Source organism: Sparus aurata, chromosome 10 (genome assembly GCF_900880675.1).
Source record: "Sparus aurata chromosome 10, fSpaAur1.1, whole genome shotgun sequence".
In the NCBI taxonomy this organism is placed as follows: Eukaryota; Metazoa; Chordata; class Actinopteri; order Spariformes; family Sparidae; genus Sparus; species Sparus aurata.
In genome coordinates this window covers 2,755,828-2,775,979 of record NC_044196.1, presented here as the reverse complement: position 1 = coordinate 2,775,979, position 20,152 = coordinate 2,755,828, and the positions used below count along the sequence as shown (strand labels likewise).

General features: G+C 43.2%; 1 protein-coding gene across 1 annotated transcript; it reads left to right on the top strand.

Annotated features, from left to right (window-relative positions):
- Window positions 1-9,687: 9,687 nt before the first annotated feature.
- Window positions 9,688-18,559, top strand: LOC115589942 (uncharacterized). Its single transcript, XM_030431118.1, has 3 exons — window positions 9,688-9,760; window positions 10,007-17,497; window positions 17,744-18,559. Exon 2 carries the CDS (start codon window positions 11,020-11,022, stop codon window positions 16,993-16,995), a length of 5,976 nt encoding a protein of 1,991 aa, XP_030286978.1. The 5' UTR covers window positions 9,688-9,760; window positions 10,007-11,019; the 3' UTR covers window positions 16,996-17,497; window positions 17,744-18,559.
- Window positions 18,560-20,152: the final 1,593 nt, after the last annotated feature.

The window sequence follows — 20,152 nt, the reverse complement described above, 5'->3', positions numbered from 1 at the left end:
GAGAGAACTGACCTTTGACATTCAGCACCACATCTTTCTCCTTCAGTTTGCGTCCCTCCCTGTTGTAGACGGTGCAGGTGTAGGTGTTACTGTCTGTGTCTGTGGGGTATTTCAGGGTCAGACTGAGGTCTCCAGGTTCCAGCAGGTTTCTCTTCATCTCTGTTCGACCTCCGTAATATCTGTGCTGTTCTTCAGGCTGGTCAGAACCGTTCTGATACACATGGACCTTCCTGTAGCCTCTGTCCCTCCACTCCACTTTAACACCTTTCGGCCGGCAAACTATGGTTTTGCAGGGCAGCTGGACAGACTCCGCCCCTGAATCCACCTCCACCTGGTAGACTGAGAGGACAACAAACCACAACATCAGCTGAACAGACAGCAGCAGGAACTGTGATGGTAACATGACCTCACTGTCTCATCCTTCTCTTATAATCCCAGACCTCACAGTCTGTCTCAACAGCCAGGGAGGTACAAGAGTAAAGGTGGTGCCCAGGTGCATGATGGGTAGTGTAGTAGTAGTGACATACCTGACATGAAATACTGCCTAAAATGTACTAAAAGAGCTCCAACAAGAAGTCCAAGAACCAGGAGAACCAGGAGAGCTTTGGCCCAGGATGGGAATCGTTCTGTGGGAACCAAAAACATAAAGAACATGACCTCTGACCTCTGACCTCTGATCTGTATCTACAGGAGGTTTTAGGGTTAGTTGCTGACCTCTGACCTCTGATCTGTATCTACAGGAGGTTTTAGGGTTAGTTGCTGACCTCTGACCTCTGATCTGTATCTACAGGAGGTTTTAGGGTTAGTTGCTGACCTCTGACCTCTGACCTGTATCTACAGGAGGTTTTAGGGTTAGTTGCTGACCTCTGACCTCTGATCTGTATCTACAGGAGGTTTTAGGGTTAGTTGCTGACCTCTGACCTCTGATCTGTACCTACAGGAGGTTTTAGGGTTAGTTGCTGACCTCTGACCTCTGATCTGTATCTACAGGAGGTTTTAGGGTTAGTTGCTGACCTCTGACCTCTGATCTGTATCTACAGGAGGTTTTAGGGTTAGTTGCTGACCTTTGACCTGCAGCTGTACGTCCGTCACTCTCCGTTCTCTCTGTCTCCCCATTCTGAACCATCTGACGGTGCAGGTGTAGGAGCCGCTGTCAGAGTGGTGGAGTTTTGTCAGATTGAGGCTGAGGTCTCCAGTTTCCAGAGCGTCAGTCTTCATGGATGTTCGGCCGCTGTAAAGCTGGTTTTGGCCTTTAAGTTCATCACCTTCCTGCTGACGCTGGTGGACAGTTGAAGGATTGAGATCGTAGCGGCTCCACACCACTGACGACTCGTCCAGTCGACCAGCAGGAAAGTCACAGGGCAGCAGGACAAACGGGTCCCAGTCATACACCTCCACAGCTGAGGCATGCTGGGAAACTGTGAGGTCACACAGACAGAGAGGGTCAATGACAGCAGCCTTATTTCATGTCATGAGTGAATGTGGTCCTCTGCAGTGTGTGCAGCCTGTAAACTGTGCTGCTAAAGCTCAACTCAGACTCTGTGTGAATGAAGGCCAACATTTACATCCACATGTGACGCTGCTGTCAGCAAAGCATCATTATTACGTTTGTGAACAGAAGCCATCAGAATGTGAGCGAGCTGCAGGGATCTAATCCTGAAGAACAGAAGTGAGGACAGTGTGACTGTACAGTCTTCTACATTCATCAGGGTTTAAAGACACAGTGAACATCTGCTGCCTTTAATCTGTTCTTCATGTGTTTCTGTGAAGAAAACATGGTCCTGCAGCTGAAACACACTGATGAAGTGAAGATGACACAGATCCACATTAAAGACATGACGTTGGACCGAGGTGACGATCAGATCAGAGGGAGGAAGGTTATCTTACCGTGCACGAGGATCACAAACACCACAAACATCTTCATCTTCCTGTCACAACTACAACAAGCACAAAGTCCTCTTTACTGAGCTTCACTTCAGAAACACATGGAGGACATCAGTTCACAGCCAGTCGTCACTTTGCTGCTGCTGACCGTCCACTGACACCAGGACTGAACTCAACTTTCACTTTGAGCTGTTTCCAGTGAAGCAGCAGCTGGAATGTGAACAAACAGGTCCAACATGTCTTGTTTTGATACGTTTGTGGATATTATCTTTAATATCTCACACAGACGTGTGTGTGTGTGTGTGTGTGTGTGTGTGTGTGTGTGTGTGTGTGTAAGCAGCCTTCAGATGGAAATAAAATTGACTAATGGACGATCAATATTCCCTTTGATGTAAATACTGATTAACTAATTTGTTAAGGGAGTCTGGTGACTCTCTGGGCGACAGACTGTTGTTGACCCGTCGGCCGTTGTCAGTTCAGAGTTGAGCTCCAGAGTTTGTTAAAGCAGCTCTCTGGAATGAAGTCAGACTGCCACAGATCACTTCTGAGGAAAGAGGAGGAGCTTCAGTTTCCTCACAGTTTTCAGAGCTGTTGGTCCAGTTTGTGTGAGCATGAAGCAGCCTCAGACTGACAGACAGGAAGCTGAACCTTCAGTCCTGCTGATTCTCTGTACAAGAACCAAACGTCTTCATCAATCTGCAGAGTGTTGTGGAGTTTCAGTTTGTATGACCATTTAGATGAGATGAAGACTCAGAGACACCGATGACTTACGTTGAAATAGTTTAAAGAACAAGATCATGGAGGAGCAACACAACATCACATCTGTGACGTGTTCCAGCAATCTGAACTCGGCACTTCCATGACAGTAAACCAGCCACATTATAATCTTTGAGGAAGCATTCATCTAATTACTACCCTACAGCAAGCCAGCATATAAAACGGTACAGTATCATCACTGCTTGGTTCCACACACACACACACACACACACACACAGCTAACGTAGCCTTAGACCTATATTAGCTAGACAATAACCTAGACCACTTTCCCGACTTTCCAAGGTTACACATTAACACAGCTTGCATAACAAAGAGAAAATCATGGGCGAGTAAGTGCAAACTAGAAATACAGGCAACACATCTAAAAGTGTGACAGTTCCAAGAAATAACTACTGTGACTGTTAGTAGGAACAACAATGTTTACAACAGCAAAGTTAGAGTAAACTCAATATCTGGAAGAAGTTCAGATAAACAGCCACACAGACAGCTGTTGGATTATTCTTAACTCTCATTAACAAGCAGTTGGCTTAACAAGGACAAATGAGTGCTTTTCTGAAATACGACTCATATTTAAGCACGTTGAATAAGTGGAAGGCGACTAGTTAGCCGTCTCATCTATGTGTGTGGTGGAGTTCTCAGTGAGGCAGCGGCTTCTCTCTCTCTCTCAATTCAATTCAATTCAATTCAAAGGGGCTTTATTGGCATGAAAGTTTCAACAACAATATTGCCAAAGCTCTGATCACTGAGCATAAGCTGGACATGATTGGCTTATGTGAAACATGGCTGAAACCAAATACCTTTCTGCCATTAAATGAAGCCTCTCCTCCTGACTATAACTACGCCCATGTTGCTCGGGCCTCTAAACAGGGGAGAGGTGTTGCTTTAATCTACAAATCTATTCTCAGCCTAAGCTCCAACCAGGATATTAAATTTACTTCATTTGAGGCTCTGGTTTTAAAACCATCCTCATCAAATAGTAACAGCCTTGTCCAGGGAACAGGCTTTCACCTGGTTGTACTGTACAGACCTCTTACTCCCAGTTCCTAGAAGAATTTGGTGAATTTATTGCAGATCTTGTGACTCGCTCAGATAAAATCCTAATCATTGTGGATTTCAATATTCACTTAAATATGCCCTCTGACCCTCTAGGGAAAGCTTTTTTGAGACTTCTTGATATTTCCAACTTTATTCAGCTTGTCCATGAACCCACTCACTCCAGTGGAAACACTCTGGATTTGATAATTTCCCATGGAATAGATGTGTCAGCCCTGAACGTCGCTTCTGTCTCCTCTGCTGTGTCGGACCACTTTCTCATTACATTTGAAGCGTCATTAGCCTGTCCCTATGTCAATGACACTAATGTTTTTTCTTCTCATCGTTTCAGCCCGGCAACCACAGCGACTCTCAGTGATAAAGTGCCCGGGGTCCTGGCTCCCTTTGCGACTGTGACAAAACCTGTGGAAAGCCTCACGAATGAAGTGAACTCAGCACTTGTTTCGCTCCTCGATTCTGTGGCACCGGTCTCTACCAGGACAAGACGACCAAAGAAATCTACTCCCTGGTTCACTGACGAAACCCGGCGTAAATCTAAACTGGAGGTTTTTCATCTCGCCTGGCATGATAGTGTACTAAACTATAAGCGTGCTCTAAATACTGCTAGAACAGCATATTTCTCCAGCCTAATAAACAATAATAAACACAATCCTAGATTTCTCTTTAACACTGTGGCTAAACTTACTCAAAAACCACAGTCGGTGAGCTGTGCACCCTTTAATGCAAATGATTTCTTAGATTTCTTTTGCAATAAAATTGATGAGATCAGAATTAAAATTAACTCGTCATCTCCGGCTTCCTCGTCAAACCTTGTCAAAAAATTTCCTGCTGCCGATTCTCAGTTAGTCTCAGCTCTAAACACTTTTGAAAATATCTCCCTTCAGATACTGTCCAAAATTGTCTCATCCTCTAAACCAACTACCTGCGTCCTGGACCCCTTTCAGACAAAACTGTTTAAAGGACTATGGCCAGCACTGGGACCTACAATGTTAAATACTGTTAACTCATCACTCATGACTGGTGTTGTCCCTTCTAGTTTTAAGTCTGCTGTGGTTAAGCCTCTCCTTAAGAAACCACACCTCGACCCAGGATCACTAAACAACTATCGACCAGTATCCAACCTTCCCTTCTTCTCGAAAGTCTTAGAAAGAGTCGTGTCCCAACAACTTTCAGGCTACCTACTCAATAATAATCTCCTGGAACCTTTTCAGTCAGCGTTCAGAGCCTGTCACTCCACTGAAACTGCCCTTACTAAAGTGGTAAATGACATTCTACTTACCTTAGACTCTAACTCGACCTCAGTGCTCATGTTACTGGATCTCAGCGCTGCATTTGATACTATAGATCATGGCATACTGTCAGACAGACTTGAATGTCAATTTGGCATCTCTGGCCTGACAGCTTGGCTAAAATCGTACCTGTCCGTGTTTCCTACAATGGTACGTCATCAATTTTTACTGCTGTGAAGTATGGAGTTCCCCAGGGCTCTGTTCTGGGCCCTTTGCTCTTCTCTTTATATATTTCACCTCTCGGCCAAATTATTCGGAGCCATGGAATACATTTCCACTGCTATGCAGACGACACTCAGCTGTATGTGCCCTTAAAAGCTGATGACAACTCACAAATCACGAAGCTAGAGACCTGCCTATATGCAGTGAAGAAGTGGATGTCAGAAAACTTCCTGCTCCTGAATTCTGACACAACTGAGATGCTGGTCATCGCCCCCGCCAGACAGAGACACCATGTTGACCAGGTGACTGTAACTCTCGACAACTGTGTTATTTCTCAAAGCTCAACCATCAAGAATTTAGGTGTTACTTTTGATTCTACACTCTCTTTTGATCAGCACATCAAAGAAATTACCAAGATCGCCTTCTACCACCTGCGCAATATAGCTAAAATTAGGTCCTTCCTGTCCACTGAGGATGCAGAGATCCTGATTCATGCCTTTGTTTCGTCTAGACTGGATTACTGCAATGCCTTATTTTCAGGTCTTCCACGTGAGAGCACTAAAAGTCTTCAGATGGTTCAGAATGCTGCAGCCAGAGTCTTAACACGAACAAGAAAATTTTATCATATTACACCAATCTTAGCATCTGTGCACTGGCTCCCAGTGCATCTAAGATCAGACTTTAAGGTGCTGCTGATGACATACAAAACTGTACACGGCCCCGTCGTACATGTCAGATCTCATTAAACCATATATTCCAACTCAGGCATTACGCTCTCAGGATTCAGGGCTCCTGCTGGTTCCCAGGATCAAGAAGAAGTCAGCTGGCTGCAGGGCTTTTTCCTATCAGGCTCCTTTCCTCTGGAATAACCTCCCAGCTGACATCAGACAATCTGGCTCTGTTGAAGCCTTTTAATCTAAACTCAAAACTCACTTCTTCGATTTAGCCTTTAATTAGCCCTGATATCAATTGTAAGCTTCTTCAGTGGGTCGGTGTGTCTCAATGAGTTCCTATATTACTAGAGTTACACTGTGCTGCCGACAAGAAACAATCTGTCTATTCTGATCAATATTGCATTTCTCTAACCTTTGTTTTGTTTTCTGTTCCCACAAGCTGCAAGCTGTGTCACTCTATAGCTTCCTCCTCCCCTCCTCTTCTCTCTCCTCCTTCTCTTTCTCCTCCTCCCCTCTTTCTTTCAGGCTCCCTTCTGATGGACCACGGCCCCCGGGACCATCTACCATTTCCGGGCTCCTGCTGCCTTGAAATACAAACTGATCTGGATCATCACACCCCGGGCTCTGCTGGATCATTGCTCTGATCTGCCTCACTATCTCCTCATATCTATATTCCTGTTAACCTTGATGCCTCTCTCTGTCTGTTGCTAATTATCTTGTGTGGCCTGTCCTCTTCCAGGTCATCATGGTGGACAGGAGGTTGTCTGGCTCGGGCTCCACTTGGTGATGCCTCGTCCTGCTCGGTCGTCTCCTGGATCCACTCACTTTACATAACTTGTATCAGACTTTCTGTTGATGTAACTTGTAAACTGTGAATTGTTGCTCTTTTCTGTACACGCAACATCTATTGCATGTCTGTCTGTCCTGGAAGAGGGATCCTCCTCTGTGGCTCTTCCTGAGGTTTCTTTTTTTCGTTTTTTTTTTTTTAAGCTGTTAAAAGGTTTTTTTTTCCATCAACATGTGAAGTTTTTCCTCACTCGAGTCGAGGGTCTAAGGACAGAGGATGTTGTTCACTGTACAGATTGTGAAGCCCACTGAGGCAATGTGATTGTGATTTTGGGCTATATGAATAAAATTGATTTGATTTGTGTCCACGTTTTTTACTCTGTTAAACTCAAACATGGAGTCCAGATAAGGCCAAGGATTTTCTGAAAGTTCCTGCTCCGGATCATTATCAGACTCAGACTGAGACTCAGCGGATTGTCTTTGTTCTCCTGATGCAGCCAAAGTTGCAGTTTTGTGTTGACAAACACAGTCGAGAGCGTGGCTACTTTGGTGGTAACTTCTGGGGAGGGATGACGTATTTCTGCTTTTACGTATATCCCAGTGGAGAGCGTGCACTGTGATAGGTTTCCTTCTTTGACTAATACAGCTTGTGTCCAATAGTATTTTAGAAAAGAAAAAAGAGCAGACCTGAAAGTAACGAGTACTTTTCAGCCTTCCTAGAAATTAACTTGAGTAAAAGTAAAAATATTTGTCTTGGAAATGTATTCAAGTAAGAGTAATAAGTACCAAAGAAATCTAATACTCAAGTAAAGTACAAATCCTCTGGATAGTACAGTACTCAAGTAAATGTGCTCCATTACTGTCCACCACTGGACTTCACTACCGTACAGCACAATGGGCTGGATGTTTTTACACTGTCGTGTTTTTTTTTTACATCTCTATGCACAACAGGAATTTATTTATTCATTTAAAACACACAAAAAAAGGGGCAGGGACTCAATCACCCCTTTGGCCCGATGTGGTCACGTGCCTGCTGTAGTGCTATAAAACATGACACACCTTCAGTACCAAACTAATAAATGAGTTTCAATGGATCATTTGTGTGGACTTTGTCCTCTACAGCTGCTGCAACAGGCCATAAAACTGAGGACAGTGTTACTGCACAGTCTTCTACACTCAACACAAATATCAACACAACACAACAATCAACACATTTTTATCGAGTTCAACTCAAAGATTTCAGACTTTTTATGCACAATGTGTGTTAGTGAGCTCACTCTATTGCACTATTCTCACCCCGGAAGCTCAACCCTGCCTAACGCTGCCTGGTTGACTTCCTGTATAGGACTGCAGAGTGTGAATTCTGTGCCGAGCTGACACCATGTAATTGCATCCTCTTATTTATTTATTCATTTGCACTACATTGTCCTCTCTTTTTGTTGTACTGTTGTAGTTATGTGTGGTGTCCTTGAGTGCTTTGAAAGGCGCCTTCAAATAAAATGCATTATTATTATTATTATGACGTTGGACCGAGGTGACGATCAGATCAGAGGGAGGAAGGTTATCTTACCGTGCACGAGGATCACAAACACCACAAACATCTTCATCTTCCTGTCACAACTACAACAAGCACAAAGTCCTCTTTACTGAGCTTCACTTCAGAAACACATGGAGGACATCAGTTCACAGCCAGTTGTCACTTTGCTGCTGCTGACCGTCCACTGACACCAGGACTGAACTCAACTTTCACTTTGAGCTGTTTCCAGTAAATCACATGTTAGACGCTGCTTCCTGTGACGCCCACAGCTGTGGTTCACTGTGTTTCTGTCCTCGTCTCTTGTCTTAGTTCTTTATTTTTGGATGTCACCACAGTAACACAGCCTCGATGAACAAGTGTCATGATGGCTGTGCTGACTGTTCTGCAGTTGTCTCAGGTGTCTCTATTAGACAGACGTGTCCATGAGCTACAGCAACATAGACAGGTGTTTGAGAAGGTTTGACACGAGGTATGTGATGGAACAATATTAGTTAAACTCTTGTGTGACATTTCTATAACCCCGTGTGTTTGTATGTGAAAGGAGAAGTGGTTAAATGAATACCACATCCTGTCTCAGGAGTTGTTGCAGTCTGTTTCCTGTATGATGCATATATTGTTTAACCTGCATGTAACCACTAACAATAGTTGAAACGAACACCACCTGTCATTGAGAATGTGACATGAGAAACATGAACTAAGAATGTTTGTTCCTCAACAGTGACTGTTACACGATCACTGGGTGTGACCTGTGAAGACGATGCTATAAATGTTGCTGTTTAATATGATTCTGTGGAGATCTGCAGAGACAGCCTTACAACCTGTTACTTTGTATGATTGCTGCAAGTAAAAGATTATTGATCAAAGGAACTCTCTTTGGTGTTTTTTCTCTCTGAAGGTTAAGAAAAACTGTGTTACTGGAGCGCACATTTTTCTGACAGTATGTAGCACTCTGCAGGTCGCAGGTGACTAGAGAGTCTGCTAGTGATACAGTCAGTGCTGTATGGACTCTACCAGCCTAGTTAATGTGGTCAGTCAGGGACGTAGAGCAGGAAACCAGACTGATAGCTGAGTTTATAACACTGAGACTGTCACCTTCTCTCACCACTCTCTCACTGAATACTAACGTGTAGCCCTGTCTAAATGTAAATAAGTTAATCAGTTAAATAAATAATTATAAAGTTCTTTCTATAAAAAAAGTTCAACCTATTGTAGTTCATATAACAAGAACTGTTATCTAAAATGCTATGAGTTCAGTTTAAAAAGTATTTAAACAATTTACAAGTTAATACAATATTTAAAATGTGTTTATAATATGTTTGGCTAAAAGTGCAGACAACTGGTGTTTTATCTGTCACTCATCCCTGTATAGCCTGTCGATTGGTCGTCTGCTCCATTGTCATGGGTTGTCATTCAGTCGGGAGAGCAAGGGGGTGGGACATAGAGGAAGCAGGTTAGATCAAGGTAGAGAGACGAGTAAGAAAGAGCAGCGGAGTAAAAAGTACGACACGAATAGTAAATGTAACAACGGAGTATTGTCCTTGTATCAAGATAAATGCAGAGTTTTCAGCGGTATATGGAAGTACATCGGTTTACAGAAGGTAAATGTTTATTTGTGTTGTGGTAATTACGAACTGTGTTACTGCTAAGGTTACAATGTGAATGCTAACCGCGATCAGCGGTTAGTTAGCATGCAACGGCTAGTTGCACAGGGTTAATTGTAGTAGCCTCAAGTTACTCATTTTGTTGACCTGTTTGTGTACTGCTGTTATGTGAATTCGGACTGAGTTCATAGAAGTGCTTAGAGATTTTATTTATGATTGAAAGATGTAAATGTATGTTATCAGAGGACTGGACCAGGAAGCCCTCCGTGGACCTTTTTTCCCCCCCTCTGAGCGACAGCAGTCGGACAGCAGCACGTGTCGAGGTCACAGCAGTAGGAGTCACCGTCTCCATTCCCCTCTTCATTCTCCCTCCATCCTCGCCTGTAACGTTCTTCATAACCCCCATCTTCACACACATCACACACTAACTGGACAAGAACAGTGAGTACAAAAAAACCCCAGCTGCACGTGCACAGTTTGTTTTATTTTGCTGGAGAGAGCGAACTGGTCAACCCTTTTAGACCCCAACGTACCCGAGCACCGATTCAGGCCTGCAACTTTCTATTTCTGAGACTGTCTGAATTTATTATAAGTATATGTTTTTTTGGATATTGAATTTGTGTTTATGGTGAATTTGACTGAAGAGATTGTGATAATCGATATTTTTGTGTTCACCACTGAGCAATATTTGATACTCAAATTTGTGTTAATACACTGATTGTTATTCTAAAAAGTACTGTGTGTGAGTGGTAATTAGAGCAAATCACAGGGATTCATTGGTTAAGAATATTATTTGTGCAGTGTTGAAACATTTAGCTCGAATAGATTAAAGGACCAGCCCGTACAAAATCATCTAAATTAATATTATTTCTTAGTAGATTTTCTTATCTCAGTTTATAATCTACTAAGTGGAGGCACCAATCAATTATTGTTTCTTACCTTATTTTTGAGAGAAAGTACATTTTGAATGTTCAATACATAAGTTAATACGGCACCACAAAACCTTAAAATTAAGAACCCAGAGCCCGCCCAGAGAGATACTTTTCACATAATTTGTAAGTAAGGAGATATTCTAAATTACTGGGTAGGGTGCTACATAAATGGAGGCACCGCTGGGATAGTTATAATTTTTATTTTCCCAGAATTGATTTTTATTTTTTGTAAAATAAATGACACATTTTCCCTGAACTGTTTAATTTGTAAAGCAACTTTTTTTTGAGTAGTGCACAGTACAGTAAACCCTAACAGCTACCAACATGAGTCAATCCGCCCAACTTGAGTTAAGTAACTGGTGCAGAGGGGAGGGAATATCGGTAAAACAAGCCCTTATGTTGTATGGTGTCTCAGAAGATGAAGACATTTCAGTCATAGAGGAATCAATGCAAACCATCAAAGCACTGGGCAAAGTCAAAGTGAGAGGAAAAGTATTTAACACTAAGACCCAAACTGTTACTGTTTTATGTGAGTGTAGGGAAGAAATAGATCCGACCAAGGTCCCACCAGAACTAAACTCACCCACAGAAAGTGTTAGTTGGACAATAGTAATAGCTCAACCTCAAACAGACGAAACAGACAACTTCTCAGAGAAATTAGCTCAGTTTCTCCAAGATGAAGGAAAAACAATGGATGACATCCCAACTGTAAACCCTAGTGGTAGTGAATGGACCAGTAATCCTGAATCCATCATTCGTGCTGTTGGTGAAGTATTGAGGCCAAGCCCCAAGTCCAGTGAGAGTAACAACTATCGTCGTCTCAGAACCTTTTCAGGTATCAGCCCCACTCCACTCGGTGAGGAGAGCTTGGACAGCTGGCTGGATCAGGCAAGGTTTATGGCTGAAGAGTACGAGTGCTCCGAAAAAGAAAAAAAACGGAGGATTGTCGAAAGTCTTAAAGGGCCAGCCATGGAGATCATCCAAGCCGTTCGGTGGTCAAATCCTGATGCTAGTTGTATGGAGTACATACAGGCTATAGATAATACCTTTGGAAGTACTGAGTCAGGAGAAGACCTTTACTTGTCCTTTAAGTCTCTTTATCAGAAGCCAAATGAACGACTATCTGAGTTCTTGCGCAGACTAGAAAAATCCCTCAGTAAAGTCATTCGCAGAGGTGGTCTGCCAGGTAACGCCGGTAACCGAGCTAGACTTGATCAGCTTATTAAAGGTGCAGTTGAGTCTGATCTCATGTTGATTCAGCTTAATCTGAGAGACAAGAGGGATAACCCACCAACATTTCTAGATCTGCTGAAAGAGATTAGAGAGGCAGAAGATCTTGAAGCTGCTAGGCGTGGTCTCAGGAAGCCTGCACCCCGTCAACATGTACATGTAGCACAAGCAGAAAAAGAAACAGAGTTAGATGGGCCTCATGAAAAACAGCTCAGAGCAGAGATTGCAGAGTTAAAAGCTAAACTTAAGGAACAAAGAAACACACTGTCTCAGTCAGCCAGTGAGGGTTACACAAAAAGGTCCAAGGAGGAAAGTAACACTACAAGTCAACCTAACCAGGAAATGCAGTCGTTAAGAGCAGAAGTAAACAGTCTTAAAGAACAGTTAAGAGTCATGACAGTTCAGTCTACTCACTACTCAAAGGGAAAACGAGAGTATGACAGGAACAAAGTGCCCCTGAACCCAAAAGCTGCTCCCTTTAAAGTTCAGTCTAAAGAAGAGTTTACTGGGTTTTTCTGCTATAAATGTGGAGAAAATGGACATGTAGCAGCTAGATGCACTGCTCCAGAGAACTCCTCAAAAGTGATTAAAAAACTCATCCGCCAAGTCCGTGGAAGCCCTACAGAACAAAAAGAGAACTCTAAAAGCACAGACTATGACATTGCCAGGGTGAATACAATGGAAGTGCCAAAACCCGACTCTGACCTACCTGAAGGACTTGTTGGCCCCTCATCCATCTGTACCATTAAAGTCAATGATCTTACCTGTGATGCGCTTATGGATTCCGGGTCAAATGTAACAATCATTTTTGGAGGATGGTATGAAAAGCATCTGTCACATGTCCCCATACAACCAATTTCCCGACTAGCCATCTGGGGTCTCGCTGATTCTGAATACCCCTACCGAGGCTATGTTGTGGCAGAGATGGAATTTCCAGAAGAAATGTCAGGAGTTAAAGGCCCTGTCAAGGTTCTTGCCCTTGTATGTCCAGAGCCTCAACATGGACAGCAGGCACCTGTCATAGTAGGAACAAATGCTTTTTTGTTTCATAGATTGTGGGACATAGCAAAAGAAACAGGCAGCCAACACAAAGTACATTCAATGAGACTTCAGGCTGTATATAAACAGATACAGTCTCAAGCTAACCAAACTCAGAGAACAGCAGATGAAGAAGCCATTGGACAAGTGAGATGGCAAGGTCCAGGTCCACTCTCCATAGCTCCTGGAGAGAAAGTGTATGCTATGTGTAAAGTGGAGAAACCGTCATCGTCGTCCAACAACTTCATTCTCATTGACAACCCAGTTAACCCACAGCTTCCTGCTGGAGTGATGATACAACCAGGAGTACTTCCTGACACCAGCATTGATTTAAATCACTTTAAAGTACAGCTACATAATGAGACTCAGAAACCCACCTCCATCCAGGTTGGCACCGTCCTAGCAGAAATGTATGCTGTAGATACTGTTGTTTCACCGCAGTCTTCAGACAAAATTTCTGATCCTCTTGACCCAGAGCTCTTTGTCTTTGGAGACTCACCTGTTCCAGAGGAATGGAAGGAAAGACTTCGCCATGAGCTGGCGGCAAGACGAGATGTTTTCTCTGTCCACGAATGGGATGTTGGTTTGGCCTCTGGAGTAAAACACCAAATCCGATTGAGCGACTCCACCCCTTTCAGAGAGAGATCCCGTCGATTAGCTCCAGCAGACATCGATGATGTCAGACGACACATACAGCAGCTGCTTGCTGCGGGTATAGTGAAAGAATCACGGTCCCCCTATGCGTCGCCTATAGTGGTGGTGCGCAAGAAAAATGGCTCCATCAGAATGTGTGTTGACTATCGCACCCTCAATAGTCGGACGATACCAGACCAATACACCACACCCCGTATTGATGACGCACTGGATTGCCTAACTGGCAGCAAGTGGTTTTCTGTGTTGGATCTCCGCAGTGGATACTATCAGATCGCTATGAGCGAACAAGACAAAGAGAAGACAGCATTTATTTGTCCTGTGGGATTTTATCAATTTGAAAGGATGCCACAAGGCATTACTGGTGCGCCAGCCACCTTTCAGCGACTTATGGAGAAGGCAGTCGGTGATATGCATCTACTCCAAGTCATAGTCTATCTGGATGATATTATTGTCTTCGGGAAAACTCTGGAAGAGCACGAACATCGCCTTCTAAAAGTCCTTGACCGTCTGCAGGAGGTCGGACTCAAAGTGTCATTGGACAAATGCCAATTCTGTCAACCCAAAGTCAAGTATGTAGGGCACATTGTGTCTGAAACAGGAATCGCCACAGACCCAGAAAAAGTTGAAGTGGTGAAGCACTGGAAAGAGCCAAATGATCTCAAAAGCCTCAGGTCATTCCTCGGTTTCTGTGGCTACTATCGAAGATTCATCGCCAATTATTCCCATATTGTGCGGCCACTTACTGAGCTCACCAAAGGATATCCCCCTGCTCAGAAAGTGAGGAAACCACAAGTCATAGATCCATCAAAGACCTACCTCAAGGTATCCGAACCGTTTGGAGAAAGATGGGATCAGTCATGCCGAGATTCCTTTAAGAAGGTCATTGACTGTCTCATAAATGCCCCTGTACTGGCTTTTGCTGACCCTGAAAAGCCATACATTCTACACATTGATGCTAGCACGAGTGGGCTAGGTGCAGTGTTAAATCAGGAACACCCAGAAGGCCTTAGGCCAGTGGCTTTTGCAAGCCGGAAACTCAGCCAGTCAGAGCAGCGATACCCTGCACATCAGCTAGAATTTTTAGCGCTGAAGTGGTCAGTAGTCGACAAGTTTCATGACTATTTATACGGAGCACAGTTCACAGTGAGAACAGACAATAACCCCCTCACTTATGTGCTCACGTCAGCCCGTTTGAACGCTACAGGACATCGCTGGCTAGCAGCCTTAGCAACTTATGACTTTACAATCCAGTATCGACCTGGCCGTCAAAATGTGGATGCTGATCTGCTATCCAGGCAGTATGCCACTGAAATCCAAAAAGATTGGACAATCATTCCACCATCGGGCATTAAAGCTCTCTGTAAATGGGCTCATGTCACTGAAAGCTCAGGCGTACCATCAAGACTAGTAGACCAGCTTGGTGTCTCCCCAGAAGCTGTTCCTGAGGTGTACAGTTGCTCGGTAACACTGAGTGGCAACACCCTTGACCAGCTTAGTCCAAGAGAGCTAAAGTTTGCTCAAAAGTTAGATCCTGTCATTGGACCTGTAAAAGCAGCCATTGACGCAGGCCAAATCCCAGTTCATACTAAAAATGACCCCCCTGATGTAGCTTTGCTTTGTCGAGAGGTCCCAAAGTTACAGGTTAAAGATGGATTGTTGTACAGAGTCAGACAAACAGCAATAGGTAAAGAGACAAAACAGCTAGTCTTACCTGAGAGGTTTCGAACCACAGTCCTAAAATCTCTTCATGATGAATGTGGACATCTAGGAGTAGAAAAGACATTAGAACTTATCAAGGATAGGTTTTATTGGCCACATATGCCTATTGAAGTTGAACAATATATCAAAACATGCGGAAGATGCATTTCAAGAAAGACGCTTCCTCAGCGCTCAGCCGCGCTGAATCAGATCACTAGTACTGGCCCATTGGATCTCGTCTGCATAGATTTCTTGCAGATAGAACCCGACAGCAAAGGCATAGCCAATGTGTTAGTTGTTACTGATCATTTCACAAGGTATGCACAGGCCTTTCCTACGAGAGATCAAAAGTCCATGACCGTCGCTAAAGTACTATGGGAGAAGTACTTTGTTCATTATGGTCTCCCAGCACGGATCCATTCGGACCAGGGGAGAGACTTTGAGAGTAAAGTCATAAAACAGCTTCTCTCTAGTCTAGGAATCAGAAAGTCGCGCACCTCTCCTTATCATCCTCAGGGTGATGCCCAACCTGAGCGATTCAACCGCACCCTTTTGTCGATGCTGGGCACCCTGCAGAACGAAAAGAAGCACAAATGGAGTCAACACATTAGTCAGTTAGTACACGCATATAACTGTACTAAAAATGATGCCACCGGATACTCTCCGTATTTTCTTATGTTCGGCAGGGAGGCGCGACTGCCTGTGGATATTTGTTTCAACACCTGTCTCGATGGAGAGCTTGAACATGACCATCTTCAGTATGTCAACAAGTTGAAACAAGACTTAAAGAAAGCCTACAAACTCGCCACTGAGGCATCTGACAAAAGTCACCTGAGGAACAAGTCTCAGTACGATCGGCGGCTTCGAGGTCAGCCATTGGCCGAAGGAGACAGAGTCCTGTTGAGAAATCTTGGTCTTACTGGGAAGCATAAACTTCAAGACAGATGGAAGTCCACTCCCTATGTCATTGTCAGACAGTTACCCAACTTACCTGTCTATGAAGTTAAACCAGAGTGTGGATCAGGAAGTGTCAAAACTCTTCACAGAGACCATCTCCTGCCAATCGGTTATCTGGTAAGGATATCAGATCCCTCAGCTCAAGCAACAAAAAACACAGAACCGTCTGTCACAAGGTCACAAAACAAAAGGAGGTGTCAGAAGCACCCACAGCCTGAGTCTGCAGAAAGTGATCCTTCTGATTCAGAATCAGAGTTTGATGAGATACCTGAGTGTCAATCCTTTGACATCGATGAAGTTGAAAGACGTGTCTTGTCTACTTACCGTCAATCAAATCAGATCCCTAAATATCCAGATGAAAACATGGATGTGACAAGAAGTGGTGAAAGTGACACAGACTTACCGGATGAAAAGTCATCTGATGATACAGAACCTGAAAACACAGGAAATGAAACAGAAACAGAACAGGAACTAACCTCAACTAGTAAAAGGGATGCTAGAAACAAAGATAACTTGACTACTAGACATTCACAAAGACAAAGTAAGCCAGTCATTTGTTTGACTTATGACAAACCTGGTCATTCTATGGATGAACCAGTAACTATTGTACATCATGGAATGGTCATTCAGCTAAATCTGAATCCCCAAGCCACTGATGGTCCCACAGATAGGGACTCTACACCTACTAGGAAAGCCCCACTCAAGAAACACACGATTAGATGAGGACATCTAACGGTTTAGAAGGGGGAGGATGTAGCCCTGTCTAAATGTAAATAAGTTAATCAGTTAAATAAATAATTATAAAGTTCTTTCTATAAAAAAAGTTCAACCTATTGTAGTTCATATAACAAGAACTGTTATCTAAAATGCTATGAGTTCAGTTTAAAAAGTATTTAAACAATTTACAAGTTAATACAATATTTAAAATGTGTTTATAATATGTTTGGCTAAAAGTGCAGACAACTGGTGTTTTATCTGTCACTCATCCCTGTATAGCCTGTCGATTGGTCGTCTGCTCCATTGTCATGGGTTGTCATTCAGTCGGGAGAGCAAGGGGGTGGGACATAGAGGAAGCAGGTTAGATCAAGGTAGAGAGACGAGTAAGAAAGAGCAGCGGAGTAAAAAGTACGACACGAATAGTAAATGTAACACCGGAGTATTGTCCTTGTATCAAGATAAATGCAGAGTTTTCAGCGGTATATGGAAGTACATCGGTTTACAGAAGGTAAATGTTTATTTGTGTTGTGGTAATTACGAACTGTGTTACTGCTAAGGTTACAATGTGAATGCTAACCGCGATCAGCGGTTAGTTAGCATGCAACGGCTAGTTGCACAGGGTTAATTGTAGTAGCCTCAAGTTACTCATTTTGTTGACCTGTTTGTGTACTGCTGTTATGTGAATTCGGACTGAGTTCATAGAAGTGCTTAGAGATTTTATTTATGATTGAAAGATGTAAATGTATGTTATCAGAGGACTGGACCAGGAAGCCCTCCGTGGACCTTTTTTCCCCCCCTCTGAGCGACAGCAGTCGGACAGCAGCACGTGTCGAGGTCACAGCAGTAGGAGTCACCGTCTCCATTCCCCTCTTCATTCTCCCTCCATCCTCGCCTGTAACGTTCTTCATAACCCCCATCTTCACACACATCACACACTAACTGGACAAGAACAGTGAGTACAAAAAAACCCCAGCTGCACGTGCACAGTTTGTTTTATTTTGCTGGAGAGAGCGAACTGGTCAACCCTTTTAGACCCCAACGTACCCGAGCACCGATTCAGGCCTGCAACTTTCTATTTCTGAGACTGTCTGAATTTTATTATAAGTATATGTTTTTTTGGATATTGAATTTGTGTTTATGGTGAATTTGACTGAAGAGATTGTGATAATCGATATTTTTGTGTTCACCACTGAGCAATATTTGATACTCAAATTTGTGTTAATACACTGATTGTTATTCTAAAAAGTACTGTGTGTGAGTGGTAATTAGAGCAAATCACAGGGATTCATTGGTTAAGAATATTATTTGTGCAGTGTTGAAACATTTAGCTCGAATAGATTAAAGGACCAGCCCGTACAAAATCATCTAAATTAATATTATTTCTTAGTAGATTTTCTTATCTCAGTTTATAATCTACTAAGTGGAGGCACCAATCAATTATTGTTTCTTACCTTATTTTTGAGAGAAAGTACATTTTGAATGTTCAATACATAAGTTAATACGGCACCACAAAACCTTAAAATTAAGAACCCAGAGCCCGCCCAGAGAGATACTTTTCACATAATTTGTAAGTAAGGAGATATTCTAAATTACTGGGTAGGGTGCTACAAACGTATATTCAGCACTTCTCAGATTATTTGTATGAATCTTAAATGTGTTTAATCTGATTGTTCATCAAATAAATTCATTTCAAAAAGTGCTGATTCAGCACTGACGCAGCATTTAATCTGTAAAGTAACTAAAACGGTGTTTTGAATAAATGTTGTGGAGTAAAAATTACATATTTGCAGAAATGGAAATACTCAAGTAAAGTACAAATACCTCAGAAGTGTATTTAGTGCAGTTCTGAAAAGTAAACCTGGGCAGAGCTCATGTCGCCCTCTGATGGTTGTTTACGAGAACATCAGTGATGAACTCTGACTGTTTGACAAGAATCTTTTAATATAAAGTGTTTACATTCAGATGTTTCTCGGAGATTTAAAGTCAGTTTTTAAAGAATGATTTTCCTCGCTGACTTCAGATGAACTGACGACCTGTTAGAGGCTCAAACTGATAAAATATCACAGAATAACAGGAGAAGTAAATAAGAATCCACCTAATATTTGCTTTAAAGAGGCTTCAGTGTTTGTTTCTGTTGCAGCTTTATTTCAGTTATGATTCTAGGAACAAGTCCAGTGATTTTAGGCAGAAACGCTCAGAATTTAATAAACAGCAGCTGAAGTCAATATTTTACAGAAGAACTATGACTATGAGGCCTCAAACATTCCACTGCAGCCTGTTAGGTCCCGTAGTTAAAGTGTCCTGAGTTCACAGAACGTTTTCTGGTTCAGTTGTTTCCAATGAGCAGGGAGCAGAATGTGGAGGAATGCGGTCCAGCTCATTCAGCACTGGACCGACCAGCACCGCCTGGAGCCAACACTGCTGATCCCCCCTCAGTGTTTGTGACCACAGTCGGCAGCAACTGTGACCTCAGAACATTCGTCTGTAAAACTTCCAGAGCATCAAAATCTAAAAGAAGAATAAGAAACTCTAACACTTCAGCTGGACTTGAGTCCGTCCTCCGCTGCCTTCTCCACCTCCTGGTGGCTCTTCATGTGTGTCTTCAGACAGTGGCTCTGACTGAAGGCTCTCTCACAGACGGTGCACTCGTACGGTCTCTCTCCGCTGTGCGTCCTCATGTGGACCGTCAGATACGTCTTGCGAGCACAAGCTTTCCCACAAACCCCGCAGACATACAATTTGACGCCCGTGTGGATTTTCATGTGTGCGGTGAGGTTGCTCATGCGATTGAAGTGCAGGCCGCACTCTGAGCACTGGTACGGCCTCTCCCCGGCGTGGATGATCATGTGTCTGTTCAGAGCTTCTTTAGATGACAGGCCCTTGCCGCACTCGGTGCAGGTGATCGTCACTTTGGTGTGCGTCTTCAGGTGAACCTTCAGCTCACCTATCGTGTAGAAGGTTTTGCAGCAAACGTCACAGAGAAACGCTTTGTCTCGCTCTGAGTCAATTTTCTTGTGCAGTTTCAGTTTTGTAGAAGTTCCAAAATGCTTCCCACAATAGTCCGGCAGATTAGTGAGATAATCGTTCACTTTGTGATACAAGCATCAAACTTGGCACAAATATTCTTTTGGAACCACTTTTTCCAAAAAGCCCGTTAGCCACA